At 37.3% G+C, this 25,008-nt stretch overlaps 1 protein-coding gene across 2 annotated transcripts; it reads left to right on the top strand.

Moving 5' to 3' along the window:
• Nucleotides 1-80: 80 nt before the first annotated feature.
• On the top strand, nt 81-25,008 carry PCF11 (PCF11 cleavage and polyadenylation factor subunit). 2 transcript variants are annotated; one of them, XM_014477891.2, is made up of 16 exons: nt 81-557; nt 4,230-4,355; nt 6,133-6,321; nt 6,698-6,892; nt 7,976-9,090; nt 9,495-9,675; nt 9,782-10,265; nt 10,790-12,354; nt 14,208-14,307; nt 18,806-18,925; nt 19,427-19,532; nt 20,793-20,976; nt 21,469-21,624; nt 21,997-22,089; nt 22,678-22,713; nt 23,880-25,008. In XM_014477891.2, the coding sequence occupies exons 1-16, from the start codon at nt 366-368 to the stop codon at nt 24,093-24,095; spliced, it is 5,058 nt and encodes a 1,685-aa protein (XP_014333377.2). In that variant the 5' UTR covers nt 81-365; the 3' UTR covers nt 24,096-25,008. The 2 variants fall into 2 exon arrangements, with proteins under 2 accessions (XP_014333377.2, XP_005894699.3); XM_005894637.3 differs by having other exon boundaries at nt 82-557; nt 9,782-9,872.

Here is a 25,008-nt window from a genome sequence, read left to right as displayed (position 1 = left end):
GTTATCAACGGCCCCGCCCCCTTACCGCACATTTCCCCTCCCCTAGCTCATTTCGCACGACGCAGCGGTTGGGAACACAGACATTTTCGGAGCTGGAGCCGCCACTGCCGCCGCCATTTTGTGTCTGTGGAGAAAGAAGATTCTGTGGCGGCTGGAAGTGGACGGAGATCACCCGTGAGACGGCGGCGTTTCATACCCGAGGTTCCCCCTGTGTCGTCCCCCAACCCCCCTCCGCGGTCAGCATGTGGTGAAGCCGGAGCCGCGAGAGACCCGGGGAGAGGAAGAGAGGAGTCGGAAGGGAGGCGGGGTATCCAGAGCGGCTTCAGCTTCAGCTGCGGCGGACCTCGGAGGGGGGCCGCGGCGCAATGTCAGAGCAGACGCCGGCCGAGGCCGGTACTGCGGGGGCCCGGGAGGACGCCTGTCGGGATTATCAGTCATCACTCGAAGACCTGACCTTCAATAGCAAACCGCACATCAATATGCTGACCATTCTAGCCGAGGAGAACCTGCCCTTCGCCAAGGAGATCGTCTCTCTCATCGAGGCCCAAACCGCCAAGGTTTTTATACACCCCGCAGCCTCCTATTCTTCTAATACTCCCTGATTTTAGTGTCAGCCTCATCCCAGGTCTCGCTTCCATCCGAAGGGGGACGGTGTTCCTCCTCTCCAACCCTCCCCCCCCTCCAACTCAGGCTCTCGGTCTTTGGCCCAGGCTTCGAGCATGGGCCTCTCTCGGGGGGAGGGAGTGGGGAGGATCAAGGGTGGAGTCCCGCTTCCGCTCCCCAGCTCCCTATTTAGGCCACTGCCTCGTGTATCCCGACACACGCGCTCCTTTGGGGAGGGGGAGACTGGAAGGCAGTTCGTGGTGTGGGGAAGTAAGAGTTAAAGCCCTTTGAAGTGTCCCCCCCGCGCTGGGAAGGTGGGGAATGATTCTTTCCCCGTTCCCGCCCCCCTCTCCCCGAGCCCTTTTGGGTAATGGTGCTCTGTGGGTTGGAAGGAGGTGAAGGGGGACCTGGGAGCGAGCTGTTGGGGGGTGGGAATAGGGCCTTGGCCCCGAGTGGAGCAGCCGCCTGTTAGGAGCCCAACATGGCGCCTGGAAAGCACATGATGCGAAAGGGAAGAGAGGAGAATCCATTCTCTGCCAGCCGGGCAGCTGCTCACACCCGTCATCCCCATTTTGGGGTGGGGGCGGCTAGATAGAACTTGTGTACATTCTCCTGTCGGAAGGTCTCATTTGTCCCCAAATCCGGGAAAATTGGGGTCGAGGGTGGGGTTGGAGAGGGTGGGGAGGAGATCTTATCCAACCTGTAGGTGGAGAACTGGCCCACTGGGTAACAAGTACTTGTAGTTCTTTCTTGTTTTGTGAAAAGTTCAGTCCCTCCTCTTCCTTTCCTGCTTTCCCCCCTCCCTGCCTTCCCTGAGAGTGAAGACGTTCTTTGCTTCACCCCTGACAGTAGTGGTCCTCTGCCACCCTAATTTCCCTGTAGTTCTCCTCTTCTGTGGATTCATGTGGGAGCGAGGTGTCATTTAAGTCAACTTACTGTTAAACTTAGTTATCGTAATGAGTTTTAAAAGCTTCCCAGTAATACGTTTTAAGTTATTTTTGAAGCTTGTACTTACGGTTTAGTTTTTTTTCTAGTTAGTGATTGAAATGATCAGGATCAGCCTCCTTTTAGCAGAGTGAACCCCTTTTAAAAGGCCACTTTAACAACAACCACCAATATATTGTTTAGAGGCGGTTTCTGTCTAGTGTAAAACTGAGTGGTCTGACTTTAATAAATGGTTTTGAAATGTGTGACTGGTATTATAAAATTTGTGAATAAAACATATGAAATATGTATTTGTCTTTTTTATTTACCTTTGTAAGGTGTAGAATTTGTTTCCAAGACTTATTTTTATCTACGTGGTTGTGTGTTTTAAACAAAAGTCTTTAAGTGACTTGGGTTCATTCTCATAGGTTCTGTCCACTCTTTTGGGTAAATGTGCTCACAAGATACACGGTTTCAGGCGGTCCTTTCATACTTTAAAGAGGACAAAAATAAGGGTGTTTTTTTTTTAAGCCCCAACAAGTTTGTCATGCTCAGTCTGACAGCTAATCCTTATTCACCTTTTCCTGTGAATGTCTGTGAAACAGCTTTTGTTCTTTTTTGAAAGTATGAGATTTTAAAAGGAAGCATTCCTCATATTCAACATCCTTTTTATTGATACCACAAACATGTTGGACATGAAAACTTAACTTTTTGCCTTGTTGAAGGCTTAACATTAAATGCCTTTTCTAAGAAAACAAAAGTGCACTTGCGTTTTTTAAGAAAATATCATTGGTTTTTAAAATCCTACCTGTATTTTTGGTGTTACTAATATTCCACAGAGCCTAATATTTAGCAGCTTAGGTTGTCACTCAACCGTTTCCTTGCTGGTTTTTAAAAGGATCCAGAAGACCTTCGAGAAATGAAAGCTAAATGCTGAATATAGTGACCACATTAAAATTTGTATTTGTGTATGGCTACACAGAGTGGTGAAAATAGATGGACTATTTGCTGATGAAAGACAGCTGAATCTATTTTTTTGGCACACATTTCCTGGTTATTTTTGTAAAGCCAGATGGAGGGAAAGATGTAACAGTCACTTTGGGGAAATATCTTAATGAGGGATGGGGGCAAGGGTGAGGGGAGGGATTTTCTGTCATTTGGTAGCAAACTGGCTTGGTTTTGTGTTTCTGGAGGTGAATGTTTGTGTCCTTATCCTCTAGTGTCTCAGCATTACTAAACTTAAGGATTCACACTTCTTTGACTCCTCCCATGAGGCAGTAGTAGCGAAAAAATATTACATACAAGGATTCATTTACTTGTACAATAAAAAGTTAGCCTACTGAACAGATTCTGGTTTTAAAGAGCCTGTTTCTTCATAAGTACAACAATGACTAAAATGGTATAAAACATGACATGGTAAGATAAAGACACAGCAGTAAAGCAGTTGACATGTTGGTAATAGTTTACCCACATGCAATGGCCTTGTGAAACCCTTGTATTAGTACTGTAAAAAACTTCTTTCATACAAAGTTATTCAAAGGTTTCCTTAGTCAACTTTGGTTGTTATCAGAAGCAGGAGCACTTCCACACACTTGTATGGGCAATTGGTTTTGTGAAATAATGGTGGCATTGTGTACTGCAGAACTGTGAGCTTACCCTAGCTTACCCTAGCTTCAGGTAGCTGTGGGTAAGCGTTCAGGGTTAATTCCTATACACATGGGAAGGGTAAAATGGGGTTAATTTTGTTTTTAAATCGTGGGTGCTCCTGTGGAGTGGGAGTTAACACTTGGTTTATGTGGTGTGTTTTAATGCTCCTCAACAAGTCTGTGAACCTGCTGATGCTTTCTGGAAACTTGCTGTGCCTTCTAAAAGCCAGTGATGGGTAGGCTTTACAGTTGAGCGGGGGCAACGTTTCTTTGCTTTGGAAAGGGCCACCTGTATCGGCATCATCATACAGGCCCTGCACAAATTTAGAACCTTGGTTTGTGCTGGTCAGAGGAAAACTATTTCGACGGAGAATCCATGCGGTGAAGAAAATCTTCAGGACAAATCCTGGTTTCCAGAGTCAAGTTCAACCTGACTTACATGACTCAGCGGCTGCTCCATCCAGTTTTTCTTGTATCAGTAACAACTTGCACTTTTATGCATGTTAATGTGCAAGTTAAAAAAAAATTTTTTTTTGTCATTAACTTCATATGTGAAGTGTACTTAATTGCTTTTGTTCATTGGATTATAGAGAAATAATCCTAATGATTTTACAGGTAACAAGGGTTCATAGACTTTAACATATAAAAGACTAGGGCTAGAGGTCTGAAAACTGTTTCATTGAGTCTGGGTACATCAAAGTTAATGTGGGTCACAAAGCTTACACTTGGATTGCAGAAAATATCCACCCCCTTTTTTGGTCACTTTTAAACACATTTTTTTTTACTATACAAACTTGAAATTCCATTGATTGTTAAATGAGTGTACTAGGGACTTTTTTCTTTCCGATTAATTCTGAAATTTGTATGCTCAACTAAAGACCGTTGTAAGAGGTGAGAACTTGAACACTTAAATTTCCTAAAGGTTAATATTGATTCAAAAGTATTTAATATCAACAAAATAGAGGTCTGTATTGTAGCCTAAAAACTCATTTTTAAAAGTAATTCTTTGGTTGCAATTCATTATACTAAACTTCTCAGTTTCTTTTTATTACTCAGGCTCCCTCCTCAGAGAAGCTTCCTGTTATGTACCTTATGGATTCTATCGTGAAAAATGTTGGAAGAGAGTATCTCACTGCCTTTACTAAAAATCTAGTTGCAACATTTATTTGTGTGTTTGAAAAGGTATATATACATTTAGAAACATTTGAATTTTTAAAAAAAATGTTCCTGATTAAATAAATTCTTGCCTTTGTGTTGGGTTTTCTTGGGTGGTTAAATGTTTATTCTTTTGGGGCTAAAGTTAGTGTTATATACCTAAAGTGGGTGCTAGGTTTTTTAACATTATCCATTCAAAAACAGATGAGTTTGCTTTTAGAATTTTTTTATGTGTGTGTGTTTATTAGATAGAAGATCTGTTTCATTACTAGCATGTAGGCAAAAAGATCTGAAGCTGTCAAGAGTACTTCAAATGTCATTGTTTAGGTTTCCGGTGTTAGGATGTTAACTATTTCTTAAAAAGCATAATGCTAGTGTGTGTCAACCTGTGATTCCTGAAACTTGATTTTTTTTTTTCTTCTGGAATTGTTACTGTTGTTACTTTGTTCAAGTATATTTTATGAGATACGTGAATGGTGGATCAGTGAAATGCTTTAGGTTATTTTGGAAGTACACCCACACCCACCCCCTACCTGTGCACCACCAATTCTGGATCTTCTTAGTGTTTAGAAGAAAGGATTGTTAGTTTCTCTTACCTAGAAATTGTAAATTCCTTCTATAACAGTGTATCTGATAGTTTGGTTAATCTAGTTATTATGTTGAGGAAGACAAAGGATTCGCTGAAGTAATTCTTTTTCCTGTCAGGCTTCATCTTTCACACTGAGCAAAAGGACATTTATAAGATACTTGGGTTTAAATACTGTTTCTCACCAAAAAATGGGTGGTTCTTACATTTTAGTAGATATCTTGAGAAATCTTATAGTTGTCAGGTTTGGGGAATTGGGATTATTTAGAACTACTGGTTATCAGATTTTACTTGTTTGTTAGAAAATGTGTAGTTGCTACTTGAGTAACTTTTCCCTTTAAATTCCTAGAGAAAATAAATTTTAAGTATATGCAGAAGAAATTTGGAAAGCCATATTTCAAATTGTATTAATAGAACTTGTTAATAGTACTGTAGACCTTTACTAAATACTGCTTGCCTGGGACTTTAGTCTAAGGAGAAACCAACTTTGCATTGTAGAAATAGGGATGCTAAATCAGTTTCTTGGTTTCAGTTTCGGGATGTTCAAATTCATTTGGGTGTTTGGTAGAATACTTTTACTGACTCTTAACTAGGCCTTAACACTGAAGATGATGAAAATGACTTTGTAGTAAATATCTGAAGATTCAAATATAGTTAAAAATTAATTCAGTTTTCCCAAGTGCTAGATTTCTCTGATGGTAATTTAAAAAGTATTATTGTGCTCGTCACAAGCATGAGCAGTTGTTATATAAAACTAAAGCATGAGCAGATATGTTATATAAAACTAAAGCTTACCAGTGAGTAAAATTTTGTGAATTTAAATTATTCAGGTGTCTACCACACTACAAATAGCTTATTCATAGGTACTAACCATATTGTATTACATGAAATCAGTTAGTTTTGTCTTACTTTGTACTAAATGTAAATAACTTAAAATTTAAGTCATCAGATAAACTATTTTCTACTTTTATATTTTTGTCTAGAGTAAAAGTTACATTAGGAATACTATGTCAAGTCTTTTTTTTGACAAAAAGTTTTTTTAATTAACTTTGTATGTGCAAATACAACTTTATTAAATTATTACTGTTATATATAATTATGAATGAGAAGTATGTGTGCTATATGTGAAGTAGAACTGAGATTGATGTAGCATTATACTTGATATATAAAATATCCTATAGTAACTTAACAAGCCATAGAATTGTTCTGTTGTTCTAGGTGGATGAAAATACTAGAAAAAGTTTATTTAAATTACGTTCCACATGGGATGAAATATTTCCTTTGAAGAAACTTTATGCCCTGGATGTCAGAGTCAATTCGTTAGATCCTGCTTGGCCTATTAAACCTCTGCCCCCCAATGTGAATACATCTAGCATCCATGTGAATCCTAAGTTTTTAAATAAATCGGTAAGTTTTAACATAAATGATACATAACTAATATTTTCAACTGTCAAGTTTTGACTTCTCTAAAATTTCTTGCCAGAAAAAATTATCAAGAATATGCCGTGCTGAATCAGTTTAATTAAAAAGTGCCCCCCCCGCCCCCCCCCCCAGGTTCACAGTGCCTTTAAGATAAGTATTGTCCTTGTTCAGTGCATAATATATTTATTTTGGTTTTTAAATTCCTGAAAATTTTCTATGCTTTTAAACATGATTAGCCATTTAAAATTATGGATAGTGTTTATTAAAAGAGAAACTGATAACTTTTAGTTCCCCCTTAGCTACTTCCTTTTTAGCTGTGATTTTTTTTTTTTTTTTGTTAACAAACTATTTTTTCTTGTAGCCTGAAGAGTCTTCAACACCTGGCACAGTGGTCAGTTCCCCTAGCATCTCCACTCCTCCTATTGTCCCGGATATACAAAAGAATCTTACTCAAGAGCAACTAATAAGGCAGCAATTACTGGCAAAACAAAAGCAGCTGTTAGAACTTCAGCAGAAAAAGCTGGAGCTTGAGCTTGAGCAAGCTAAGGCACAACTGGTAAGTAAAGGAGATTTGGTATTCTGAGTGTTTTTAAATTTGCCTTCTGATGGAGGTGGAATTATTTAGTATTTGTATTAACATGTTATGTTTGTTAACAGTGTATTTGTTTTGCCTTTATTTTGCAATTAAGGTATATTTATTAGGCCAAATTTTTATATCCTTATTATAAAACTCAGGAATCCCTCTTAGCTCAGCTGGTAAAGAATCTGCCAGCAATGCAGGAGACCTGGGTTCCATCTCTGGGTGGGGAAGATCCCCTGGAGAAGGGAATGGCAACCCACTCCAGTATTCTGGCCTGGAGAATTCCATGAACAGAGGAGCCTGGCAGGCTACAGTCCATGGGGCTGCAAAGAGTTGGACACGACTGAGCGACTTTCACTTTATTGTAAAACTCACCTGAATATACACTGCACTATTTTCTTTCAAAAACTTTTTTATTAGCTTGCTGTCTTATGAGATAGCATCTTAGTTTTGTTAAAAATGTGAATTTAATATCACTCCCCAGATGGTGTATTGTGGCAAGTGTTTTTGCCTAGTCTTTATTGTGAACTTAGGTTTCATGAGCAGAAATCTTTAGCAAGTTCCTTAGAAGGCTACCAAAAAAAAAAAAAAGCCATCACAAAATTAAGGAGGCCAGGAAGATTGTGTATTTCTCTTCATGAATAACCTTGTATTATTTTTCTTAGTGCTTGGCCTTATTTGAGAGTGAGGGAGTACAGCACTGCAAAATTTTAAAAGTTCATTATCAATGCCACTGTGAGAGGAACTGAATTTTATGACTTGAAATTTAGCTGGAATGACTTTGATGCCTGTGCAACTAGAATGTAGTGATTTATTTAGTAGTTTCTCCATATCAGTCTGGCCCAGAATTCTGAATAATTAGAAGATTTTTTTTCCCCATTCTACCTAAAAGTTATAAAACCTCAAAGTAGAGAACCAGGAAGAAATAACAGGCCACATAAATAAATATAATCTTTCTCCTTTTATTTTTATTTCCACTTAAAATAGCAAAACGATGCACTGAAAATTATGTTGGAATGTTTTCACAGCTCTAACATGAACATTTATTTTGTATTTCAGGCAGTTTCCCTTAGTGTTCAGCAGGAGACATCCAGCTTAGGTCCTGGATCTGCACCATCCAAATTACATGTTTCACAGATTCCCCCTATGGCAGTTAAAGCTCCCCATCAGGTTCCTGTGCAGCCTGAGAAAAGTCGTCCAGGTCCATCCTTACAAATTCCAGATACGAAAGGAACTAACCGGGATCCCCGTCTTAATAGGATGAGTCAACATTCTTCTCATGGAAAAGATCAAAGTCACAGGAAAGAATTCCTAATGAACACACTGAACCAATCTGATATTAAGACAAGTAAAACTGTACCCTCTGAAAAACTAAATTCATCCAAGCAAGAAAAAAGTAAATCAGGTGAAAAAATAACCAAGAAAGAACTTGACCAATTGGATTCTAAATCCAAATCTAAATCTAAATCACCGTCACCTTTGAAAAATAAATTATCCCACACAAAAGACTTGAAAAATCAAGAAGCTGAAAGTACAAGGGTGTCTGATATGAGCAAGAGAGATCCAAGATTAAAAAAACATCTTCAGGATAAGACTGATAGCAAAGATGATGATACAAAGGACAAGAGAAAAACTGCAGAAAAAAAGGATAAAGATGAGCACATGAAATCATCTGAACACAGACTGGTGGGAAGTAGAAATAAAATCATAAATGGCATTGTACAAAAACAGGATACACTAACGGAAGAATCGGAAAAACCGGGGACAAAACCAGGGAGATCGAGTACTAGAAAGCGATCAAGATCACGGTCACCCAAGTCTCGGTCACCAATTACACATTCTCCCAAGAGAAGAGACAGGCGGTCACCCAAACGAAGGCAAAGGAGTATGTCTCCAACCTCAACCCCCAAAGCTGGGAAGATTCGCCAGTCAGGAGTTAAACAGTCACACATGGAGGAGTTTACACCTTCCAGGGAAGAAAGAAGTGCAAAGAGAAGTACTAAACAGGATGTTCGAGATCCAAGGCGGATAAAAAAGACTGAAGAGGAACGACCCCAAGAGACTGCTGGTCAACATTCTACCAAGTCAAGCACTGAACCAAAGGAGAATGTAGAAAATTGGCCAAGTTCCAAGTCTACCAAAAGATGGAAATCCGGTTGGGAAGAAAATAAAAGGTAGGATGTTAACATTTTTAATCAAGTAGAATAATGTGTATCTTTAAAAACATAGTGTTACTTTAAAAACTGGATAATGTTTACTGGGTGGTATAATTAGTACTCCCCCCTCCCCCCTTTTAATTCTTAAAACCTTGTCAAGTTAAGTACCGTTATTATTGCTTACCTTAACAGATAAACTGAAGTTTAGGAAGGTTAACTAATCTACCTAAGGCGGCACATCCAGGATACACAAGAATCAGTATTTATATCTGATTTTCCTGACTTCAGATCTTGTGTTCTTAATCATTTAATTAACTTTTATGATGTGTTCATTTTAACCAGATCCTATTAAGGATCTTTGAATATGGTCCTGAGTATTTAAGTATTTTTTATAAAGTAACATATTCCTTTTATGGTTTCAGTTTACAACAGGGTGATGAACATAGTAAAGCTCCTCATCTAAGGCATAGGGAGAGCTGGTCAAGCACTAAAGGAATCTTGTCACCTCGAGCCCCAAAGCCGCAGCATCGATTAAGTGTAGATGCCAATCTTCAGATTCCTAAAGAGTTAACTGTTGCAAGCAAAAGAGAATTACTTCAAAAGGTAGCTACCACACTCCCATGTAGTCATGATTCTCCTTTTGTCTGTAACTTTTATAAGTACTTTTTATATTTAAAATATTTGATTTCCTCTTATCATCCCTATGCAGACGAGTGAACGTTTAGCATCTGGTGAAATTACACAGGATGAGTTCCTTGTTGTTGTGCATCAAATACGACAGCTATTTCAGTATCAAGAAGGTAAACATAGATGCAGTGTACGGGATAGTCCTACAGAAGAAAATAAAGGTGGATTAAAAAAGAAACCTCTCTTATCTGATGCTGAATTAACCTACTATGAACATAAAGCAAAACTGAAAAGGACACAGGTTCAGCATTCATTTCCAAGACTTGATCTCTTAGATCCTGATATTTTTGACTACCCTTTGACTGATGCCTTGTTGTCTGGAATAGAATGTGAGCCATCCAAAAGTAAACATGCAAGTAGGAATAGTGGAGCACAGTTTGACAGAAAAGAACAATTTAGTGAAAGAGCAAGACGTCTTTCTCCTATATCTGGGAGTCGTACTTATGCTGAGAATCTTTCACCCCATGAGGGCCGGAGAAGACATGACGAGCAAGTCTCTTCTAAAGGTAGAAAAAGTTAAATCAGATTATACCTATTGAATCACACAGCAGTGAAGGGAAAATGAACAAGCTAAGTGGGGATGGATTTCTGTGACTGTTCAGACTACTGCTTTGTTGTTTGTTTTGTTGCGGTTTTTTCCCTCAAAGGGGAGGGAGCTAATACTAAAAGGGTCGACTGTGTGTTAGGTACTTACCTAGTAATCTGATGCATTCCTCACGGTGACCCAATGCAGTGTGTATTATCCCCATTTTACAGATAGGAAACAAGACCAGAGAGGTTAAATAACTTGCTCTCAAAGTCAAATAATTAGTAAATTGTCTGAGTGGGGATTTTTTTTACCCCGGTGTGTTTAGTTCTAGAGGGCATTCTCTTACCCACTGCTTGTTGCTGTCTTTTCCCTCCCCTCTGATAGTGAGATAGTTATGGGTGTTGTTGAATAAACATTTACAAGAATATAGGAAGAAGATTTTAAGATAATTTGATATACATTATCAGATTCAGGAAAATAATTTTTTTTTCCTTTTAAAAGGTGTACGAGAAGAGCAGAGATCACCATTCAATGATCGTTTTCCACTTAAACGACCTAGATATGAAGATTCAGATAAACCATTTGTAGATAGCCCTGCATCAAGATTCGCCGGCCTTGATACAAATCAGCGACTTACGGCTTTAGCTGAAGATAGACCGTTATACGATGGACCTAGCAGGCCATCAGTAGCGAGAGATGGCCCAGCCAAGATGATTTTTGAAGGACCTAATAAATTAAGCCCTAGAATTGATGGACCTCCTGCACCAGGTTCTCTTCGGTTTGATGGGTCACCAGGACAGATGGGGGGAGGTGGCCCTTTGAGATTTGAAGGACCACAAGGCCAGTTAGGAGGTGGATGTCCTTTGAGATTTGAAGGTCCTCCAGGACCAGTCGGGACACCTCTGCGATTTGAGGGGCCGATTGGTCAAGCAGGAGGAGGTGGCTTCCGATTTGAAGGTTCCCCTGGTCTGAGGTTTGAGGGATCTGCAGGTGGTTTGCGATTTGAAGGACCAGGGGGCCAGCCTGTGGGCGGTCTCAGGTTTGAAGGACATCGGGGTCAACCTGTGGGTGGTCTGAGGTTTGAGGGACCTCATGGTCAGCCTGTGGGTGGACTTCGATTTGAGAATCCTCGAGGTCAGCCAGTAGGTGGACTTAGATTTGAGGGAGGTCATGGTCCATCAGGGGCTGCAATGAGGTTTGATGGACCTCATGGTCAGCCATCAGGTGGGATCAGATTTGAGGGCCCATTGTTACAGCAGGGAGTTGGAATGAGGTTTGAGGGCCCCCATGGTCAGTCAGTAGCTGGTATGAGGTTTGAAGGACAACATAATCAGCTTGGTGGGAACCTTAGGTTTGAGGGTCCACATGGTCAACCAGGGGTTGGGATCAGGTTTGAAGGACCTTTAGTCCAACAAGGAGGTGGAATGAGGTTTGAGGGTCCTTCGGTCCCAGGAGGTGGCCTGAGAATCGAAGGACCTCTGGGTCAAGGCGGTCCGAGGTTTGAAGGTTGTCATCCTTTAAGGTTTGAAGGGCAGCCAGGTCAGTCATCACTCCTGCCAAGATTTGATGGATTACACGGTCAGCCAGGTCCTAGATTTGAAAGAACTGGTCAGCCAGGCCCACAGAGGTTTGATGGACCTCCTGGACAGCAGGTTCAACCAAGATTCGATGGTGTGCCTCAGAGATTTGAAGGACCACAACACCAGCAAGCATCAAGGTTTGATATTCCTCTTGGTCTTCAAGGCACACGATTTGACAATCATCCTTCACAGAGGCTTGAATCAGTATCTTTCAATCAGACTGGCCCATATAATGATCCACCTGGCAATGCTTTTAATGCCCCATCCCAAGGACTACAGTTCCAAAGACACGAACAAATGTTTGACTCACCTCAAGGACCAAATTTCAATGGACCACATGGCCCTGGAAACCAGAGTTTTTCCAATCCCCTTAACAGAGCTTCTGGACACTATTTTGATGAGAAGAATCTTCAGAGTTCTCAATTTGGAAACTTTGGCAATTTACCTGCTCCAATAACAGTAGGAAATATTCAGGCATCTCAACAGGTAAGTCTGTTATTCTAAAGTTAATATGAACCATTTTTAATGTGTCTAGTGTTTGAGAAAGGTTTTTAGGATATAGTTTATGGGTTAAAGGGCTTTTAAAGATTTAATTTTTTTTAGTAAATTTTTGTTTTTGGAGGAAGTTTTTAGTGTACTTCAAAACCCCAACTGCTAGGAAAATGGGATGACAGTCTTTAGGAACTGAAATTTGTGATTTAAATCCAAAATTGATCTTAGTTCTTTCAGAATCTAGAGAACCCTCCCAGTCTCCCTCCCCTTACCCCACAAAATCTTGTGTTTTTTTTTAAAAAGACTTGTTTTTTTAAGAGTCGTTTTAGGCTTACAGCAAAATTGAGCTATGAAGTATAGGAATTTCCCGTATACCCCTTGCCCTTACATATGCATAGCCTCCCTGTTATGGCTTTTCATTTTATGGGTTGATTTTTATTTTTTTGGCTTCAAAGGTATGATTAAAGTATGATACAGTTGTGTGTGTTTCGTAGACCTCTGCTATATTATACAACTGTTAAGCCTTCATAAGCTTTTAAGTAACCATAAAGCTGATTTTATGGACTGTTCTTTGAGAACTTCCTTAGCCTGAGTTAAATAAACAAGAAAATCAGATTGTCCATGTTTTTATGGTCTGTAGTTTTTTCTTCCTCTCTTTTTACTTTTCACCACCTTTCTGTCATTCCAGTCAAATAGAGTTGTTTGATGTTAACTTGTTCTGCATATAGTTTAAAATGCACATTGAAATAATGTTAAAGCATATGCTTATAATTTGTGATTAATACGGTTGATGTTAATGACTATTATTGTTTGCCTGTTCAAGTTCTCCAGGGCTAGAATTACTGTTTTGCAGGTACTGACACTTTCTTACTGGGATGAATTTATTTATACTAGTAACATCGCATGGAAGAAAGTCTAAAACAAGAAAGCTTTTAAAGCATGTTATAAGCATCATTGTTAGAAAGCAGCCTTCTGTCCATATCCAGTGGCTTGAGAAAACAATTGGCCTCCTTAGATTTACGCTATTACCTGTTCTTAAATGATACTGTAATCAATAAGATACTCTAGAATGGGACTTGACTTAGTCTTGTTCCTACATTATACAGAATTGATGGGGGTTTCATACATAAGAAAAAATACATACCACTAAAGGTTCAGAGGAATCCTGAACAAGGCTTATAAATGAACATTTGTTTATATAGTAGCAGTATGCAGATGTCCTACCTCACTCTTGAGTACAATACAATATTTGTATGCATATACAGCTCTTGTTTCATGGCTGTTTTATTTTTTAACAGTCCCCTAAAATTTTTACAGACTACTTTGTAACTCAAAGTTTGATGGCTAACAAAGTGATCATAAAGCAGTTCAGATTGCTAATTAAAGCAGGCTCCTGAAATCTGTAAGGAAGTCAGGTCAGGAGTTCTGGCCTCAGCTCTGATATTTACGGCCATTATGATTCTGTATAGGTCACATATCTGCATGTCAGCTTTTCTGTTTGTAAAATAAGAGAATGCACTGGCAAGGTAAAGTGATTTGTGTAAGGTCACACAGTTCACTAGTTGCTGGCTACCTTAAGTTTGCAGGGTATCTTAAACTTCAAAGAACTTTCACATCCATTCTCAGTTTCTTATTATTCTATGAAAAATCTAAGGGAAGGTATTACTGCTTTTTATAGAAGGCCTTAGAAGTGAATGAACTAGTCAGGTCATACTTTCACATCTTCATTATCATAAAAAGCTGGCCTTATGATATCTGTGACTATTTTAATGTATTGGTAATTTGAATGTTAAGATTTTAGTTAAAATAGAGAAAAAACATTCTTAAAACCAAGATTTTTCTTAAAGGTTCTGACTGGTGTTTCTCAGCCAGTAGCATTTGGCCAAGGACAGCAATTTTTGCCAGTTCATCCACAAAATCCTGGAGCATTTGTTCAGAATCCTTCAGGTATGTTAACTTTCTGAGCTTTGTGTTTCTCAAAAGATATTTATTGTTTGATTGAATAGCTACCTTGTCAGTTTTAGAAGATGACAATTTTGAGAGGGATGTGCAATTTAGAGAAATTTAATCTGACTGGAATGTTTCGCTTCCTTTCTTTGCTTGTTTGCATTGTTGACGTGTTTTCACATTAATCCCCTTTACAACTATAGATGGTTAGCCAGGATTGATAGACCACAAAAAAGAGGGAAGGAGTTTTGTTAGGTGGCAGCTAGAGGTTGGGATAGGAATGTGACAGTTGTGTTGAGATAAAATGAAATCAGTGACAAATCTCAGAAGTCTTAGTTATTTGATACTTTGAATTTTTGTTTTGTGTGTATGTGATGATCCAGTAAACATTAAGTGAATACTGGGGACATCACGTTATAAGTTGATTCATTTATATGTCTTTATGGATGCTCAAGTAATAACTGTACACAACATGCTGAAAGAGAAGTAGAAGAACACTTTTGTGATTTCCTAGATGTCCCTGATAAGCATCTATGGGATGAAGCATAACAGTGTTATGAATACAATAACAATAGTAGATACTGAGGCTTTAAAAATAAGTTTTAGGAAATTCCCTGGTGGTCCGGTGGTTAGGACTGTGCACTTGCACTGCTGAAGGCCTTGGGTTCAATTCCTCGTAAGGAAACTAAGATCCTGCAAGCCACATGATGCAGGCAAAAAAAAAAGAAAAAAGAAAAAGTTTTAGTTTTAATAGGTGAAAATGGAAATATGTAAATAAGAATTGCCGTGAAGTCAATGTACTGAGAGCTAACTTAACCAAATTGTAGTGGTACTTGCTTTATTTCTGAATCATTAAAACAGCCATTTTCAGAAACATGGTCTAGTGTGTTAGGGGTACAAATTTAGAGTTTTCGAAAAGTTCTGAAGTAATGAGTAAAGTCCTAGCCAAGCTCTAGTTTATGGATTAATTATTCAACTATATCATCACAAGAAACTAAATTAATTTGAAAACATTTTGCTTTTAATTGCTAGACTGACAGGATTAGTATTTTCTTATTTTCACATAATGAAAAGGGAAGGAAAATATTAGGATTCTAGAGTCAAAAGAGCAGGGATAGAACCTCTCTACTCTGCTGCTATACATGTATGTAGGCAGTAGTTCATATAAGTTCATATAAGCAAATAGCCTTTCTGGGCTTCATTCAGATTTTTCCTCTGTAGATAGGATATGATAAACGTCAGGATTTGCCTGGGAATCTTATTTTTTTCAGAGAATCAAATGAGATAGCATATGCAAAAGTACTTTGTGACTTGTAAAGTGCTATATTAGTGCATTTTCCTCGAGAACTCAGTTTTTCTTGTTGAGTGGAGGGTTTGTTGTATTGGAGTTGGTAGCATGAGATAGTGTGCAACGACTGTAAATTTTGCTCTTTTTTGTAGGAGATAATATACAGAACCTGTCAGTGTTCTTTTGCTTTAACAGCCTTAGGGTGCTGATGTATACAGGGCATGGCAATGTCACAGAGGAAATCACATCTTATATCCTGGGTTGGAGGTTATTGAATATGTTAGATATGCCTGCCTTCTTCATTTTGCTTAAAGAGATATGAAAAGTATTCCGTGTTTGGCTTCTCTCAAGGTCTTTTTCTCAAGATTTAAAACCTTTTTTTCCTTGTAGTAAACATACTCATGTTCATTTAGTCATTCAAACAAATATTGATCATTTGCTGTATGATAGGCATTGTGCTGGGAGAAGGCAATGGCACTCCACTCTACTCTTGCCTGGAAAATCCCATGGACGGAGGAGCCTGGTGGGCTGCAGTCCATGGGGTCGCTAAGAGTTGGACCTGACTGAGCGACTTCACTTTGACTTATCACTTTCATGCATTGGAGAAGGCAGTGGCAACCCACTCCAGTGTTCTTGCCTGGAGAATCCCAGGGACGAGGGAGCCTGGCAGGCTGCTGTCTATGGGGTCACACAGAGTCAGACACGACTGAATCGAGTTAGCAGCAGCGGGCGTTGTGCTAGGATAACTTTAATAAGGTTTATCCTTCTAAGAGCTTTATAGTGTAGCAGGATCTATAGATTGTTTTTTTATTTAAATAGTTGTTCAGTTACATCTATCGGTTGATAAACTAGACACCATCATTGGGTACCCAAGTTTGAAATTCCAGGTCTGTTCTGAGAATCACCTCTTATTCCTGTTTCTAAATGCACAGAAAAGTAAATCTGAGACTGTCAAAGCTTCTTTTTGTTTTCTGTGTTTTTTTAAAAAATTATATTTTAGAGGTGTACAATAGAGTGATTCATAATTTTAAAAAGTTTTGCTCCATTTATAGTTATTGTAAAATATTTACTATATTCCCTGCATTGTACAAATATATTGTTGAGTTTAGTTTATACCTGATAGTTTGCACTTCCTAACCCTTTACTCTCTATATTTATATCGCCCTTTCCTTCTTCCCTCTCCCAACTGGTCACCACTAATTTGTTCTCTTGTGTTCTCTTCTTTTTTTGTTATATTCACTAGTTGTATTTTTTAGATTCCACATGTAAGTGATACAGTATTTGTCTTTCACTGACTTATTTCATTTGGACTGTTTTTCTTTAAACAAATATTATATATACTGCCAAATACCTCAGTGCCTTTATAAATATTAATTCATTTAATCCTTATAACAGCCTCCGGTAGGAACAGTTATCATTACCCTTTTGTAAATAAAGTAAACTGAGGCACAGATAAGCAACTTAGCATGTAACACAACCAGAAAGTGGAATTTCTAGTTAGAGTCCCAGGAGTCTGATTCCTGGCTCTTTTTCCTACAGTTCATGTTCTTGATCACTAAACTTGGCTGCTGGCAGACATGTGATCAGCTAGTTAGGATTCCTAGACATATAAATAACTAATTCTAATGAAATGTAAATGTTAAACTAGTGTGTGAAATGGCTGATGTAATTGACTTGTTCATGTAGTCAGACGTTTCAACAGACATTAATTAGCCTACTGTACACACGGCACTGTGCTACATGTTAAGAGTGTGTGCATGGTAAGTTGCTTCAGTCGTGTCCAATTCTGTGCGACCCTATGGATTATAGCCTGCCACGCTCCTCTGTCCATGGGATTTCCCAGGCAAAAATACTGGAGCAGGTTGCCATTTCCTTCTCCAGGGGATCTTCCTGGGATCGAACCCATATTTCTTAGATCTCCTGCGTTGGCAGTCAGGCTGTTTACCACTAGCACCACCTGGTAAAGAGTACGCAGTGGTTAGGGGCAGAGATTATGTATTGTTTTGTGGTGGTGGTGGTTCAGTTGCTAAGTCGTGTCCAACTCTGTGACTCGTGGACTGCAACATGCCAGTTCGTCCTTCACGGTCTCCCCGAGTTTGCTCACATTTATTGTGTTGTGGATACAAATTGAATTTCTCCCATTAAGAGGAATTTTTAGTGGTTCAGAACTGTTGTGTAAAGGTGTGGTAAATAAGATGGATAGTAATGGTACACAAACATATTAAAATACTGTCTTTCATAATTGAGTTAAAGAATTATAATTTTTAAATTAGAACTTAGCCAAATATGGAATTGGATTGATTGATTGCCAGGGGGCTTAAGGAGAATATTATTCTTGTTTCATTTATTCAAATTATTGGAGCTTCAGTAATTTACCTCTTCAGCAGTAGTTTGAGCTGCTTTCCCAGGGCAGTGATTAAGTACAGGTCAGAGGGGTAGGTATATTCTGAGCCCTATGGCTCATCTCCCTGCATTAGTTCTCCTGGGTAGTTATGGGGAGGCAGGGGAGTTGGGGAGCTGGGCAGGAGTACTTCTGTTTAGGCTCTGGTTATTTTTTTTTCCTCTTGGAAATCTCTACTAAGAGATGGTAGCCTACTTCATCTGTATAAGACTACCTTTCCCAATATAGTTAGGTGAAGAACAGAGAATTGAAAGGGTGAAAAGTTGGATCTAGAGGTGTGGTGCTACATTGCATAGAAGGAAGCATTAAGCTTTCTGTACTCGGTCTTTCTTTGGCATGGATTAATTGGGCAACAGTGGGTAATACTGGTTTAATACACGAAAGTGAAAGTGTTAGTTGGTCAGTTGTGCCTGACTCTTTGCAGCCCCATGGACTGTAGCCTGCCAGGCTCCTCTGTCCTTGGGATTCTCTAGGCAAGAATACTGGAGTGGGTTGCCGTGCCATCCTCCAGGGGATCTTCCTGACTTAGGAATTGAACCTGGTCTCCTGCACTGTAGGCAGGTTCTGTCTGAGCCACCAGGGAATGTCCTTTTAAATATTTGTGGTTCCAGTATTTGTCCTAAATAGATTTTTAAGAGGTGATGATTTGCTGACGTAAATTGCAAAGTACATTTTTAGGAGTTTTGATAATTACACTGATCTTAAGATTTTTTCAAAGTTAATATTGACAGGATATCTTAAAAAAAACTTTAAAAATGTTTAGTATCGTTTGCCTCTGTTCTACTTTTAAGAGTGTTATTTTTTTAAAGGAGCCCTGCCTAAGGCTTATCCTGATAATCATCTCAGTCAGGTGGATGTAAATGAATTATTTTCAAAACTGCTAAAAACAGGAATTCTCAAATTGTCCCAGCCTGATTCAGCTACAACACGTAAGTATGGATCTGTAATTCATCTACACAAAGCTTAAGTTATAAAGACATATGATATAAAATGATATGTTCTATGATAGAGTTCTTACAATAATTGAATTCTTAGGTATACTTTGTTTTTTGAAAATTAAATATAACTGGTTTATAATGAAACTTAAAAATTTTCTAACATGGAACTGTTACCTTTATAGTGGACACTGTTATCAGTTAACAAATATTCTGCAAATACCATGTGCAGACTTTTTTCTAGTTGTCCTATATTATTTTAGCCTATAAAAATAGACTATTAATGAGTTTCATAAAGATTGACTTTTAACAGATCAAACATAATATCACTTATCAAAATAAATAATTGTATTAGGTTCCTTGGCCAGTAAACCTAAGATCAGAAGCCCTGAGTAGACAGGATGGGGTTCTCCATATGCTTTTAACACCCTAGTGTTCCCCTATAAAGAATACATGGAAACTGGTATTTAGAAATTTGTTTTTTTTCAATTGAAGAAGTAAATGAAGTTGCTGCTCAGCCCCCTGCTGAGGAGGAGGAAGATCAAAATGAAGATCAAGATGTTCCAGATCTTACCAATTTTACAATTGAAGAATTAAAACAGTATGTAATTTAGTTTTCTGATTTTTCTCAGGTAAAAGGGATGGTGACTTTGTAACAGTGGTTATTGTCATTAGTGCCATTCATCTTACCCCTCTTACTGTTTTATAGCAAGTATAAGGAGATTGAGTATTAGGTATTAGTAAGTCACTCATGTCTTCCTTTACCTTTATTTTCTCCTAATCATAACTTTTTTTCTTTACTGCTATTCATGCTTTTGAAGTTAAGAAAATGAGATTTTTATAGGCTGATATTTAAAAAATTAAAACTTTTCATTTTACAGAAATAAAATCAAGAAAATAAAGTTACCTACAATTCCCACTTTACTGATAACCAGTGTTAACATTTGGTGCATATATTTTCATTTTTTTATTGCCTATATTACTTACATAAAATCATTTACAGTTGCTTTATTAGATTAAGAGCAACTTCTTAAAAAAAAAATAGAACTTCTGATTTAGTACATTTCTTGATTTATCCCATTTAGACAATTTCTTGACTTCCTGAAAGTGAAGACTTAGTTGGGTCTTCTGCTGTCCTACCAGCTCTCCTCTATATAGTTATTAAACCATTTCTCATTAAATTTTTATTCAGTAGTAATATTATGCCTCTAAATATTTTGTTTTCTGTTATATAGAATACTAGTGTACTATGCTTTGCTTTATTCTATTATTTTAAAAACGTTTTTGGAGTTTTTAATGGCCTGTTTGTTCACTTACTTGTTCTGCATTCCTATTTCTTTCCAAATAGGGAGCCCAGAATTTAAAAAAAAAACTGATTATTGCTGACCTCAGTTTCTCTTTCCTTATTCTTTAGACCAGGGTGGGACAGTTGAGTTGCTCAAAACTGTGAAGTTCTAGAAAGGTGAACTTGAATTGTTCTGCCATATCCACCTTGATACTGACATTAATCGAAGAATAGGCCAAGTATTGCCTTATTAGTGGGCCAATGATCATTCCATTATTTGCTAGAGGGAAATAAGTAACTGAGCCAGGTCTGTTGATAAGAGGGTAGACTCCATGTTCCAAAATTTAACCAACAGTAAGGTAAAGACAGTCAGTGATACAATACTAGAGAATATTATTGATCTTTGGACAGTAAGTCTCAACCAGCTCTTGGCTGAAACGGTTATTTTGTCACATAATAATGGCTTCACCATTATTAAAATGTGGAAAATTGAAGTACTTATAACTGCCTTTTTTTTTAAAGGCCATTAAACCATGTTATCAAAACGAAAAATTATTTCTGTATTTTTCAAAATAGACGTTATGATAGTGTTATAAATCGACTGTACACTGGTATTCAGTGTTATTCCTGTGGAATGAGGTTTACAACATCACAGACAGATGTATACGCAGATCACTTGGACTGGCATTATCGACAAAATAGAACTGAAAAAGATGTAAGCAGAAAAGTCACTCACAGGCGTTGGTACTACAGTTTAACAGTAAGTAATTCATGTGCCTCTGAACTTCTAGCCTTTAAATTATATCATTCTAAAAGTAAATTAAGTAATTGATGAGTACTAGTGAATTTTTTGAATAAAATTTGACCCCTAGAATATAAAATCTTTTTAATTAAAAAAAATTTTTTTTGAAGAGTATGTATTTGCTTGTATTAGAGTACAACACAGGTTTGTTCCAGCTCTAAAATTTCAAGGTTCCATGACTGATTTTTTTTTTTTTGGTAAATTGTAAATGAAATTTATTTTACTTGCATAAGTAGTTGTAACTGTAGAGGTAGTGGAATGTTGATACTAAGATCGTAATTGTTCATTAGTTGCTTTATGTTGTCTATTAGTTATGGGGCTCATAGAGATGACAAAATTTTAAATAACCAATATTAAAGTATATTGTAGAAGAATGAACTTTTTATATTGAAATGGCATTATAAGTAAGAATTTAGAATCAAATGAAAATACTCTTTAACTCTTTTTAAGGACTGGATAGAATTTGAGGAAATAGCTGATCTCGAAGAACGTGCAAAGAGCCAGTTTTTTGAAAAGGTACACGAAGAAGTTGTACTCAAAACTCAGGAGGCTGCAAAAGAAAAGGAGTTCCAAAGTGTACCGGCTGGACCAGCAGGAGCAGTCGAGGTAAAAGGGAAACATTAAATTTTCTATCTCTGGTCATGCCTTTCATTTCCTTTAAGTAAATAACCATAAACATATAACTTTATTTACATCCCTCTTTTAATGAATTTAAGATTTCTTGTGAGCTTTACTCTTCTGTGTTTTTCTTGAGTTTGGTTTTGTATTTTATACAAAAGTGAGAGCAGTGAAATGTTAACTATTTTTGCATGGAAGAATGCAAAATTCTTAGGTCTTATTTTGTATTATATATTTGAACGTTGTTTAAATTTGCAGAAAACTCATTTTCTCCACGTAACAAAATGTTTGCTTATTTTTACTTAATGGGATTAAATGTGTTGTTACATAAACTTCATTTTTATATGATTCTATTTTTAGAGTTGTGAAATCTGTCAAGAGCAATTTGAACAGTACTGGGATGAAGAGGAGGAGGAATGGCATTTAAAAAATGCTATTAGAGTAGATGGAAAGGTAATTTTCAGCTCTTTATGACGTACTTTATAAGGAAGTGTTAAGATTTAAAAATTTTTAATTTTGTAGGGATAGTTCTACTTTGAAAGAAAATTGTTTTTGTTTTATGGTTTTTAATAAAAGCAGTATTAAGTATTAGACTTTAGGGAGTCACAGTATTTGAGATGGAAGGCATTTTACCAATCATCTGGTCTTGTACTCATTTTATAAAAGAGGTTGCCTAACTAGTTAATGATAAGTCCAGCACTAGGTCTTCTGAATCTAGCTAGTCTTCTGCTTAATCACACAATTTTGATCTGAAATTATACTTCATCAAAACTCATATATTAACTAGTTTACTATATACCATGTTAACTAAATATACAAAGGAAGCTTTAAGAAAAATCAGAATGAAAATTTTGTTTTTATCTGTTTTTCTGACCAAATGATTTTCTTTGCCTTTCCAAAGATAGTTTACCTTCTGGTTTAAATTTAAAAAGAAAATTTTGTCAGAATAGTCCATTAGAAATGAGAATGCATGCATATGAATACTTAATTCGTGAATACTTAATTCTTTTTGTTAATAATAACTTTTTGTTTTTGCTTCAGATTTATCATCCATCATGTTATGAAGATTATCAAAATGTAAGTTCTTTTTGGTTACTCTTTGTTCTCATTTACATTGACAAATTTTATTTTTTGCATCTCAACATTGTTAATCTTGATATGTTGAGCTGTTAGAGTTGATGGAGCATTTAGGTTGTTCACTAAATATTGGTGATAGATTGATATGGTCTGTTGAGATTGTGTGTCATTTTCCTTGCATTCTTTTCATTTGAATCTTGATCTTACTACAGCATTAGGCCTAGAGAAATGTGAGGAAGACTGAAAATGAGAAGGTTCATGATAGTAATAATATTGAACAAGTTATAGGTCACATTTACTTCTTTTATATACCCTACTCAGCCACGTAATATAGGAATAATTTTTAAATTATCATATATGAATTATGAAAAGACATCAGTATATTGACTTTAGAAGTTCAAATTTTCATATTTGTAGAGTGACCATTTTTTTAAAAAAACTAAACAGTGAAACATATTAATTCTCAGTGAATATGTTTCACAGGTTCAAGGGGCAGTTTGGAAGATATACTTAGGTCACCAAAAGATTAGACTTCACAGGATGTTTTGATGGTTTGGGAGGATTTTTTAAAAAATCCTCAGAGTATTTGAAACTAGGAGTCACAAATCCCAGGATATATGTAGGGGGTTATGCTGCTGCTGCTAAGTCGCTTCCAGTCGTGTCCGACTCTGTGCGACCCCATGGACGGCAGCCCACCAGGCTCCCCCGTCCCTGGGATTCTCCAGGCAAGAACACTGGAGCGGGTTGCCATTTCCTTTTCCAGTGCATGGAAGTGAAAAGTGAAAGTGAAGTCGCTCAGTTGTCTCCGATTCTTAGCAACCCCATGGACTGCAGCCCACCAGGCTCCTCTGTCCATGGGATTTTCCAGGCAAAAGTACTGGAGTGGGGTGCCGTTGGGGGTTAAAATATAGAAACATGTCTAGTCATTTAATCAACTTCTTTTGGCCTCATGACTGCTTTTCTTACCTTATCTCATTACTTGAGTAGATATCAAACACTCAGTATACATTCTAATTGGCTGCCTTTATGGCATGTTTTGCAGGACAGCAGGGTTTTCAAATTGCATTTGGTATATATATGTTTCTTTGCCCATAAAAGGGTCTTATAAAACTAAATGTCATTTAATGTGATATTTATCGGTACTTAAAGGGTTTTTCATTTTGTAGACATCTTCATTTGATTGTACACCATCTCCCAGCAAGACACCAGTTGAAAATCCCTTGAACATTATGTTGAACATTGTCAAAAACGAATTGCAGGAACCCTGTGAAAGTCCCAAAGTTAAGGAAGAACGAACTGATACTCCACCAGCTTGCACAGAGGAAAGCATAGCAACAGCCACTGAAATTAAAACAGAAAATGATACAGTCGAGTCAGTTTAAATAAAATGAGAAAGGTATGTTTTTCTTTTTAAAAAAAAAAAAGCTGCTGTTGAAATCTAGAAGGTGAAGAAATTTTTATGTATATATAGACATATCTATATAAATTGTCTAGCTGGGGCAGGGCCTTCAGCTATCATTTGGTTAATAAATACATTTTAGTATTTGCATTTCCTACTGCCTGCACAGTTTCAGGTGCTTGTCGTGTGAAAGTTCTGTAGATGTGTGCAAATTTAACAAAATGAAATTGTATGTGTAAAAATGTACGATTTTCACTTGTGAAACTGTAAATTATAAATAAAAAATATTTTTGCTATCCATGGAGTGTAATATTTATGCACACCATCAAATAAAGACAGTGTTTCTGTACTTTTTATTGGGCGAAAATGGAATTAAACAGCAACCTCAACATAAGATTTTTTTCTAGCAGCTTCCCATGATTAAAGCAAAGTCTGAATTACTTTAATCCTTCAAAAGGGGGTTGTGACGAGAGCACCGCAGGACTTTTCTCAAAATGAAAAGGCAGATTTGAAAAAAAACTTTTAAACGAAATAGGACGTATTTGCATATCTATCTATCTATGTATGTATCTCCAGCTAGAGAGAACCATCCAGATGTCCATTTTTGAAAAGTACCTAATGAAGCAACTTTTATTCTTGGACACTGATGCCCTCAAAAGATTAACAAATATATTTAAGTACTAAAGGTGATTTTTTTTTTTTAAATGACATTTTTCAGGTTTGTCAATTTAATGCAGATGAACATATTTCTATTTTAAGTTACAGGGGAATCTGTAAGAATGTTAATTTGAAACATGGTTAACCTTTTTTCCTTTGTTGGTTTTGACTGAATTAGATGGATGCCATGACATGTTAATATTCATACATGTAATAAATAGAATGATGAAGAAACTCCA

This window comes from Bos mutus, chromosome 29, assembly GCF_027580195.1.
Source record: "Bos mutus isolate GX-2022 chromosome 29, NWIPB_WYAK_1.1, whole genome shotgun sequence".
Taxonomy (NCBI): Eukaryota; Metazoa; Chordata; class Mammalia; order Artiodactyla; family Bovidae; genus Bos; species Bos mutus.
Note: the sequence above shows the minus strand (reverse complement) of the source record. Positions and strands in the feature narration are given on the sequence as shown.

Bases quoted from the DNA above. Each gene is read 5' to 3' on its own strand.
- PCF11 (XM_014477891.2), top strand. From the start codon at position 366: ATGTCAGAGCAGACGCCGGCCGAGGCCGGTACTGCGGGGGCCCGGGAG. The intron at 558-4,229 runs GTTTTTATACAC...TTTATTACTCAG, and splicing joins TCGAGGCCCAAACCGCCAAG to GCTCCCTCCTCAGAGAAGCT. The intron at 9,091-9,494 runs GTAGGATGTTAA...TTATGGTTTCAG, and splicing joins GGTTGGGAAGAAAATAAAAG to TTTACAACAGGGTGATGAAC.